General features: G+C 36.9%; 1 protein-coding gene across 1 annotated transcript in view; it reads right to left on the reverse strand.

Moving 5' to 3' along the window:
• LOC107656730 (desmoglein-4-like) overlaps positions 1–10,318 on the reverse strand; it is a 19,318-nt gene that overhangs the window by 5,528 nt on the left and 3,472 nt on the right. Inside the window, exons 2-13 of the mRNA XM_016444671.1 lie at positions 9,831–9,959; positions 8,521–8,682; positions 8,260–8,401; positions 6,932–7,095; positions 6,534–6,665; positions 6,251–6,436; positions 4,782–5,188; positions 4,548–4,690; positions 3,317–3,538; positions 2,767–3,018; positions 1,709–1,836; positions 1,294–1,593 (exon numbers count right to left, since the gene is read on the reverse strand). Of these exons, the coding sequence (XP_016300157.1) occupies positions 1,294–1,593; positions 1,709–1,836; positions 2,767–3,018; positions 3,317–3,538; positions 4,548–4,690; positions 4,782–5,188; positions 6,251–6,436; positions 6,534–6,665; positions 6,932–7,095; positions 8,260–8,401; positions 8,521–8,682; positions 9,831–9,959 (2,367 nt within the window). The remainder of the gene's footprint in view (positions 1–1,293; positions 1,594–1,708; positions 1,837–2,766; positions 3,019–3,316; positions 3,539–4,547; positions 4,691–4,781; positions 5,189–6,250; positions 6,437–6,533; positions 6,666–6,931; positions 7,096–8,259; positions 8,402–8,520; positions 8,683–9,830; positions 9,960–10,318) is intronic.

The following is a 10,318-nucleotide window of genomic DNA, read 5'->3' on the forward strand; positions in this document are numbered from 1 at the left end:
CTCATGAACATTAACATTAGCCAATGTGAGAAAGGCCTTTAGTTGCTTAGAAGTTACCCTGGGTTCCTTTGCAACCTTGCAGACTATTACACGTCTTGCTTTTGGAGTGATCTTTGTTGGTCAATCACTCCTGGGGAGGGTAACAGTGGTCTTGAATTTCCTCCATTTGTACACAATCTGTCTGACTGTGGATTTGTGGAGTCAAAACTCTTTAGAGATGTTTTTGTAACCTTTTCTAGCCTGATGAGCAACAGCAACTCTTTTTTCTGAGGTCCTCAGAGATCTCCTTTGTTCATGCCATGATACACTTCCACAAACATGATCAGACTGATAGATCCCAGTTCTTTAAATAAAACAGGGCACGCACTGACACCTGATAGTAATTTCACTGATTGAAAACAACTCTGAAAAACAGATGGACTCTAATTTCACCTTCAAATTAACTGCCAATCCTAGAGATTCACATACTTTTGCAACTCACAGATATGTAATATTGTATAATTTACCTGAATAAATAAATGACAAAGAACATATTTTTGTCTCACTTGTTTGTTTGGGTTCTCTTTGTCTACTTTCAGGACTTGTGTGAAATTTTGATTATGTTTTGTGTCATATTTATGCAGAAATATAGAAAATTCTAAAGGGTTCACAAACTTTCAACGACACTGTAGAACAACAGATAGAATGATAAATGATATAACGATAGAGAGAACTAATGATATAACGATAGATAGAATGAACGATATATATAGAATGAATGATATAACAGATAGAAAGATAGATAGATAGATAGATAGATAGATAATAATAAAAAAAAATAATTAATTACATTTATATAGCGCTTTTCTAGGCACTCAAAGCGCTTTACATTGTCAGGGGGTATCTCCTCATCCACCACCAGTGTGCAGCATCCACCTGGATGATGCGACGGCAGCCATAGTGCGCCAGAACGCCCACCACACACCAGCTTACTGGTGGAGAGGAGACAAGAGTGATGAAGCCAATCAGTAGATATGGGGATTGTTAGGAGGCCATGATGGTCAGAGGCCAATGGGCAAATTTGGCCAGGATGCCGAGGTCACACCTCTACTCTTTTCGAAAGACATCCTGGGATTTTTAATGACCACAGAGAGTCAGGACCTCGGTTTAACGTCTCATCCGAAGGACGGTGCTTGTTGACAGTATAGTGTCCCCGTCACCCGTATAAAAAGATAATTGCATAATTAATCACACTAAATAAATGTGTTGAACTGACTTTATATACACACTTTCCTGTAGGTACAGTATACTAACCTGTGAATAGTATTCACCCAGGAACATATCAGACACGGCCATTCCGTCAAAATCTCCAGCCATTTCTCTACTCCTAAGAGTCTCACTTCTCCTGATCGAGTCCATGTAGGACATTTCCATTTCATTGTAGCCACGGCCACCCATTGTGGAAGAGGAGTCCAGGAAGCCTTCTCCTCTTGCTCCTCCTACTCCTCCTGCTCCTCCTACTCCTCCGGCTCCTCCTGCGAAGTACATATCACCCACAACGTCTCTCGACATAACATTCGTCCTTCGATCAACAACATCGAGTAGTGGAACATCCTATCAGAGAAAAAAAGGGTTTGATTTATTTAGCTTTATAACAGAAATAACATCTTAATCAGATTTTGTTCCCGATAACATGCATTGCAAATCAATCAGAAGTTCAAGATCTTACCCTGTCCTCTCCCTGGCCCTCGGTATGGTAAGAGATGAGATGCTCTTTAGTGTCAAAGGGCATGTCTGTGAAAGCTCCCGCCAGCCCAGCAGTTCCACACTGACACAGCAGCAACAGGAGTGGGATGACTGTAACAGGAGAAATATAGCATTTATTTTTCACATAATAATAACAACTATCAATCATGTCTGGTATTCTGCTTAATAGGCTAAGTCCACCCCAAAAGTGAAAATTCGGTCATCATGTTCCAAATCTTAATTTCTTCTGTGGAACGCAATGTTGTTTTGGACCCCACCGACTTTCATTGTGTGAATAAAATCATTCTTTAAAATATCTTCTTTTGTGTTTTGCAGAATAGGTGAGTAAATGATGACAGAATTTTGTATTTTTGGGTAACCTATCCAATGAAGTTGTTTGGAGAGCAGGATCAGGCACAAGAAAGTTCAAGGTGAAGTTCAAAATACATTCTCTTAACCTAATTTATTGTACTATTAGCGTGCCATTCATGGGTTTATCTTCCCTAGAAGTGTAAAGATTGAGCCTCCCAGGCAAAAAATGTAGAGCAGTTTGCTCAGATCCATCAATCTGTTTCCAGCTCAACCTATAGTGAGAGACTGGGGTGTGGCTACTGAATTTTAGCCAGTGTGGGACTAAGGCTGACACATCACATGGAAAAAGAACTTCATATTTGGTTACAGAAGTGCAGGCCAAAATTCGAAGAGACAGACAAGGGTAAACATTGGCAGTGGCAATAAGATGGAGGAATGAATTGGTGGAATGTTTGGGTTTCAATCGAGACGCCAAACTTGTGGAGTTTCTTCTCGACAGGTAAGCTAAACTCAAGATTTTGCCACACATGTTAGCTCTTAACTGTCAATCTTTACACCTGCTCCTGAAAATATGCTTTATTTTTGTCATTTCATTAGTCCTGCAGAAACGGCATGCTTCAGCTTTAAATGTGGCATAAATAGAAACGAGGCAATTAACTAAATATCTAGGGAATGTCAGAAAGACAGATTTACATGGTAGACTTTGTTAAGATACTGGTGTGAACTTACGCAATAATGAAAGGAGTCCAAGGAAGAGAAGGCCGATTCCAGCAGGTCCAAACCTGGATCCCTTCTTAAATGCTCCTGTTCCTCCATGTGCTCCTGTTCGGGCACAAGCTCCCTGGTCGGTACAGGTGCACACATCCACCTGAATTTTCTGAGGTTCTGGACATGACAATCCCTGCTGGTCCTTGACGTCCACCGTCAGCTCGTATTCTCCTGGCCACAGCTTTTGATGGGTTCTGAAGATGGCAGTGGTATCTGATAAGAAGAAAAACAGACGATCTCAACCACAGAGTCAGTAGTGACATCCTGATTAACAGATCTCTGACTAGTACTTTATATTTTTGACTTCTTACAACAGGTAGTTTTTAACATGTGGGTCAAGGCCCCCCCCCCCCCCCAGGTACTGCAGCAGTATTTTACTATACATATTCATGGAAATATAATTTAACTTCAATGCAATTTTTAAATGTTACGTCAGTGAAGTATAGTTGTGGGTCATAAAGCTTTTATGGTTGGCCATGTGGGCCATTGTGTTCCCAACATACACACATACCGTTGAAATGCTCGACTGTCCATTTCCCTTTAGTTCCTTCTGGGACAACATTGAAGGTGAATGGAGCTCCATTGGGTGGCGCATCCTCATCCACTGCAGTGACTAAGACGGCATCCTTTTCAGTACAAAGTGTCTTGACTTTGCTTGCCAAAGTTGGGCAGTGATCATTAAAATCCTCTACCTGGATGGCAATGGTGCCTGTTGCCGTCTTTGAAGGCAAGTCTATAAGAAAAAAGGAAAAACATATTTTAAAAAATAATATATTATTTTGATTTGCATACAATACACAAACATAAATGTGAGACAAATGTTATAATACTGTTATATATAATAAAAACTGAAGTGTCAAAAAGTAAAATAAAAGAATGCTTTTGGGCTACTTTCCCTTAGTTTAAAAAAATACTAAAAGAAAAATATAGAAAAAGAGAATGCATTGTAAATAAATGGTATAAGTGAATGAAATCAAATCATTTTTACAACATAACTTGCAAATGGTTAAGTATCCAAACATTGACCCGGTTTTCAGTAACTATTATTGATCAATGTGAAGAAGGCGCCATCTTCAGGACAGGTTATATACCTGCAATGTCCATTTTATTGTAAAATGCAGCACACTGGAATTATGATTGGTCTATAAGTTAATGAAGAATATTATCATATATTATGGCAGTGAACAATAACCTGGCAACATATGGCAACAGTTCAGAAAAAAATAGAACAGTTGGATAAATAAACCAACAAAGAAAGAAATGTTTTCCCTTTTACCTGGAACCAGTGTTATTTTAGTATCATTTATATACTATTTTAGTTATAGTTTTAGTAATTTTGTTGTGTTTGTCATTTTTATCACTTTTTTAAAATTCTTAATTAATGTCTTCATAGTTTTTAGTTTTAGTTTCAGTTATTTTAGTACTTCAAATGAAACTAAATGAAAAGGAGAAATGTTGCCTTGACAACGAGTTGAAATAAAATAAATTTCAGTTATATTTATACTGTTGGTAACCAAACAGTTGCTGGTAGTCACTGACTTCCATAATATGGAAAGAAAATAATATGGAAGTCAATTGGCTACCAGCAACTGTTTGGTTACCAACATTTTTCAAGACATCTTCTTTTGTGTTCAACAGAAGAAACTCGTACAGGTTTGGAACAACTTGAGTAAATGATGACAGAATTATCAACTAGCCATTTAAAGTTTTAGTTTTAGTTAATAATCCTGCCTGGAACTTGCCTTGAGTTATGCTGTAAATCTGGGCGTAGTAAGTGCCGTTAACTAGATACTTGGACTCGCGGTCAGGAGCCTTGTTCATTCTAATGGCCCCAGTTGTCTCATCGATGGTCAGCCAGTTATCTGGGTCAAATCCTTTAACATACCTATAAGAAAAGGGAACATAGTTGGTTCAAGCTCATTTCTTTTTCTTTTATATGCTTAATTGTTGACAGAACTATTTTTATGTAAACATACTTCACGTTGGTAGCTTCCTTTCCCGTGTCTGTGTCAGTGGCCGGGTACCTTGCGATGACCTCATTGCTGTTAAAAGTCTTGCCTTCTGAGATGGCAATGGCTTTTGTTAGAGGCATGAACTTGGGTCCTTCTGGCTGGTTTTTCACCTTTACGTTCACATTGTATATCTGACTCCCTGACATCGACCATGAACCGCCTGCACTGCCGCCACCACCGCCGCCAGCTCCACCGCCTCCACCACCACCACCACCACCACCGCCACCGCCGCCTCCTCCTGCCCCATCACCGCTGCCACCGAAGTTTATGTTTATTCCTTCTTGTCCTCCAGTCACAGAGGGGTGGAATGGAGCATTGTTCATTACACCAATGCCAAGGTTCAGGTCTTTGACATCCTCATAATCAACAGCCTGCAGGGAAAACAGACATAAGATACTTTTTTCAAGCAAATGGCTGAGAGTATAATCTGCTTCAGTTACATGCTATAAGTAACAATGTCAAAAGTACCAGTACTTTTAAAGAAAGTTGATACTATAACAAAGGTAACAATACTAGCCTTTCTTCTGTATCAATATAACCAAGTACTGATTCAATTTATTACCCAAGTGCTGTCTGACTAACTGTTTTCGATGGTAAAACTGCACTTTTCTGCACGGGTCATCAAAATCTTTGCAATGTATTAATGTAAACACAGTAAATTATGTATCATGTGAATGTTAAAAGAATACGTTTTGATGAATAATCAAAGTACACTACTATTTAAAAGTTTGGGGAAAGTATTTTTAAAGTTAATACTTTTACTTGGCAAGGATGCATTAAATCAGGGCTGCCCAAACTCGGTCCTGGAGGGCCGGTGTCCTGCAGAGTTTAGCTACAAATTACCTCAACACACCTGCCTTTAAGTTTCTAGTATGCCTAGTAAGAGCTTGATTAGCTGGTTCAGGTGTGTTTAATTGGGGTTGGAGCTAAACTCTTCAGGACACCGGCCCTCCAGGACCGAGTTTGGACACCCCTGCATTAAATGAATAAAAAGTGAGAGTAAAGACATGCATAACATTACAAGATTTCTATTTCAAATGGCTGCTGAAAATTCAGCTGTGCCATCATAAAAATAAATGACATTTGAATTTTTTTTAAAAAGAAAGCAGTTATTTTAAAGTGTAATAATATTTCACAATGTTACTGTCTATTATGTCAATAATATTAATCAAACAACAATACTAAAAAGAAAAAGAGAAACTGCATTTACATTATTCCTTTATTATTGACTGCTTACTTGAATAATTACTTAAAATAATTACTTGTTTACTAAATTGAATTAGTTTTTCCTGTGGTGTCAAAATTGGTATTGAGAATTATGAAATCTTACCAATATTGGTATGAATACTTACATTTTGGTATCACAAAAAAACCTACTGACAACTATCCTAGAAATTATGAAAGAAAAATAACCAACAAATATCATTGCACACCTTGTCAAGCATAATGACTGCCTCATTGGTCTTTGGGTCCGTGTGAATGCTGAAGTATCCAGCCTCATTGCCTGATGCAATAAAGCACTTAGTCACCCAGTTGTCCGTGTCCTTAAGATCCAGGTCACTTGCTTTAAGTCTCATCACCTCTATTTTATCTGTATTTTCCTCAATACTAGCCTCAAACTATGGAGAAAGAAAAAATAAGTTGCAAAAATTGCAGGGACCACTACAACAACATTAAAACTGTGTGGATGTAAACATAGTGTAGATATTTTCTTACTGGGCCTTGCAATGTAGGCACATTATCGTTGACATCATTGATCTTGATGGTGACTGTTCCTGTGGCGGCATTGCCGCCTGGGGCTCCGTTCAGGTCAGATGCTTTGATAAGCAGGACATACTGATCAATAGTCTGAAGAGAGAGATGGCGTGTAAATAAACAGGTGGAATCATTTACATGCTGTTCAATATGCTCAACAAAAGCAGTTATTGTGTCCTTATTATGTTCCTGCATTACTCATTTAAACTGAAACAATAACAGAACATCTGGCACTGACACTGAAGCTTACAAATGCTGTCAATGAAGTAGAGCCAGTGCAAACACATGGAGTCTATGTGTGCTATGTAAGCGTGTTGGATATCAGGTACACATTTGATAAAGTGATGGTGACCTCTCACCTCTCTATCCAGATTAGGATTGTTAACACGGACTGTCCCGTCAGCATCAACTCTGAACATTTGCGCCCCAGCTGGCTGCTGCTCAACAATCTCATACTTGATTTGAGAGTTTGGGTTTCCTACCTCATCAGCATCAAAGCAATTAATCTTCATCACTGCTGTATCTATAAAATAAGAGTGCCCGCGATAAATGAAATGAACAAATCCTTCGAAAAATCTAGTTTAAAACATGTGACAAGTTCTTAGAAATGTACTCTTTGTATTCATGTTGGCTTCATAAAGTTTTAAAAACCTTCATACCATTTTATCCTGTATACATATCAAGAGGTGTAACCTTCAAGTAAAACATTTTTATCATTTAAAAAAAAAAAAAGTTAAATTATACACTACTACGGTGTATACTGAATAATTTTATACCGCAAAAATGCATTAAATTGACCAAAAGAGACAGTAAAGACCTTTACAGTTTTACAAAATAATTCTATTTCAAATAAATGTTGTTCTTTAACTTCATCAAAGAACCCTGAATTTTTTTTACACAAAAATATTAAGCAGTACAACTGTTTTCAGAAATGGTAATAATAAAAAATATTTCTTGAGCAGCAAATCAGCATATTAGAATGATTTCTGAAAAAAAATATGTGACCCTGAAGAGGAGTAAGCTGCTGAAAATTCAGCTTTGCCATCACAGGAATAAATTACATTTGAAAAATATTAAAATTGAAAAATTGAAAGTTATTTTAAATTGTAATAATATTTTCACAATATTTCTGTTATATATATATATATATTTATCAAATAAATGCAGCATTGGTGAGCATAAGACACTTCTTTCAAAAACATTTAAAAGACTTACAGACCCCAGATTTTTGAAGTGTAGTGTTTATTTCAAGATTCTTTTTTTCCCCTCAAATATCTTAAATTATTAATTCATAAATATCATTACATTTTTGGGGAGTTGCACCACATGACATTTTACAACTAAACTTATATTACCAAATAGTAATAAGAAGTGCAGCTGATTTTTTCCCCCTTATAATAATTAATTTCCTCTTAAATTCCTGTTAAATAATAATAACATATCTTGCAAAACTACTTCATAAAAGAGAAATGAATTATAATACAGAAAAGTATGTATTCAGTATTCAAATTATGAATACATTTTAAAGGATTAAAAGATCCAGAAAAAAAAAAAAAAAAAAAAGGTTTTGGTTTGAGTCAATAACCCACATGCAGAATTTGATAATTATTAATCTCCATTATGTTTATTGTACAAACTTCAAGTCACTTTTTTTTTAAAACACCTGTAACAACTGCAGTTCACATACCTACTAGACTGAGCTCGTTTACATCGCCAGGTATCATTGGACCGAAAACAGGCGGATTATCATTCTGATCCTTCACTTTTATTCTCAACCCAATGTCATTCTCTGCAATTGTGCCATCTGTGAACGTAGCAACGCCTGAAAGCTACAGAGGTGAAGAAATAAATGTAAGATCACCATCCCTCATAATCAAGTGTAGGTGTTAAAGCCACCTTCATCATCTTCATCATGAATCATCATTGTCATCATGGCCATTTCACTTACATTGTATTGTGCGATGGACTCTCTGTCAAGGAGCCCCGTTATCCTTACATATCCATTTTCAGGATTCACCACAAATAAATTGAACGGCTCTTGGTCTGCACCGATGCCCTTCAGCGAGTACTTCACATTTCTCAGTTTGACATCTTCCTTATCTGAGCGAATCTAAATAAATCAGAAACACATTTATTTAACCCCCCCAAAAAAAACAATCAAGCCACAGAGGCCTGACACATTAAGCATTGCAAATCTTAAATACTTGGATTTGTTAATAATATTGTTTCACAGTATATCACACATGTGAAGTGGTGACTTCATCAAATACTCTTACGTGTGCACCAATAATGATACTGCAAACATCAGTTTTTATATACAAAGTTTAAATGACAAGAAGCTAAAATTGCAATTTTCATGTGTAATTTTTGTGCATACCATTAATGGAATTAAAGGAATAGCTCCCCAAAAATGAACATTTTCTCAAAATTTACTCTCAAAGATGATCTAATGAGTTGCTCAGCAACAGATGACTCTACAGTGAATGGGTGCCGTCACAATGAGAGTCCAAACAGCTGATAAAAACATCACAATAATCCACAAGTAATCCACACCACTCCAGTCTATCAATTAATGAATTGTGAATTATGAAGAGAAAAGTTAATTGTTTGTAAGAAACAAATCCATTATTAAGGCCTTTTAAGTTTAAACTGTTGCTTGTGGCGAAAATACTATCATCCATAATAATGCTTCCTCCAATGAAAAATCCATCCCCTGTTGTCCTCTCACATCAAAATTCACTAACATATTTGTTTAGTTTTGATCAGTGCATAGTTCTCTCCTGATTCAGAAGAGACAACTTTTTCACTGGAGACAGCAATATTATGGTTAGAGAGCCTGTATTTTAGCCAAAAACATCTTCATATATTTATTACATACACATTACAAACACACAATTCATTGGAGTAATGTGGATTATTGTGATGTTTTTATCAGCTGTTTGGACTCTCATTGATCTCATGAGCAAGTGATGTAATGATAAATTACTCCAAATGTGTTCTGATGACAAAACAAACGAATCTACATCTTGGATGGCCTGAGGGTGAGTACATTTTCAGCAACTTTTCACTTTTGCGTGAGCTATTCCTATAATATAATTTGCAATTAGATCACATCTTATTTTTCCCTTTTCAACTCCCCCATGGTGAAAAAGCTGATGCCTTGTGACTAATTTATTTACATGTCATTTTTGCACATTGATTGTACATTAATGTTGATATCAGCATATTAATGTTTAATGCAGAAAAAGTCTCACTCACTTTTGCAATGAACTCTCTCTTGGTGTAATCCACATTCTCCTCTAAGATTTGGGGAGGGACGATCCATTCTCTCTTCTGCCTGTGGAGGGCCACAGAGTTCTGGAATCTGGCTTCAGCCTCAAACACATGCTGTGGGAAAACAGAAATGCACAACAACAATTTGTGAAGACAGACTTATCCCGCCAACCTTCTCACACACAGCAGAAAAGACAAAGACAGAGAAATATTTGTTTTTATATTTGCTGCCCTGTCTGGTGAGAATGTTCTCATTTGCGGCTTTTGTAAATGATTCACTAGTGAGTCATCATAAATGATCGAAACACTGTAGTTGCAACTTGCACGCATGCATTGTTTGACACTAAGCTCATCCTGTCTGTACACAGACAAAATTAAACAGATGCCATAATTTGTATGAAATGAGTTGAAAGAGAGATAATAAACCTGAAAAGATTTGCAAACACGGGGGGGGGGGGGGGAAAACCCTCACA

This window comes from Sinocyclocheilus anshuiensis, unplaced genomic scaffold (genome assembly GCF_001515605.1).
Source record: "Sinocyclocheilus anshuiensis isolate Anshui unplaced genomic scaffold, SAMN03320099.WGS_v1.1 scaffold3172, whole genome shotgun sequence".
Classification (NCBI taxonomy): domain Eukaryota; kingdom Metazoa; phylum Chordata; class Actinopteri; order Cypriniformes; family Cyprinidae; genus Sinocyclocheilus; species Sinocyclocheilus anshuiensis.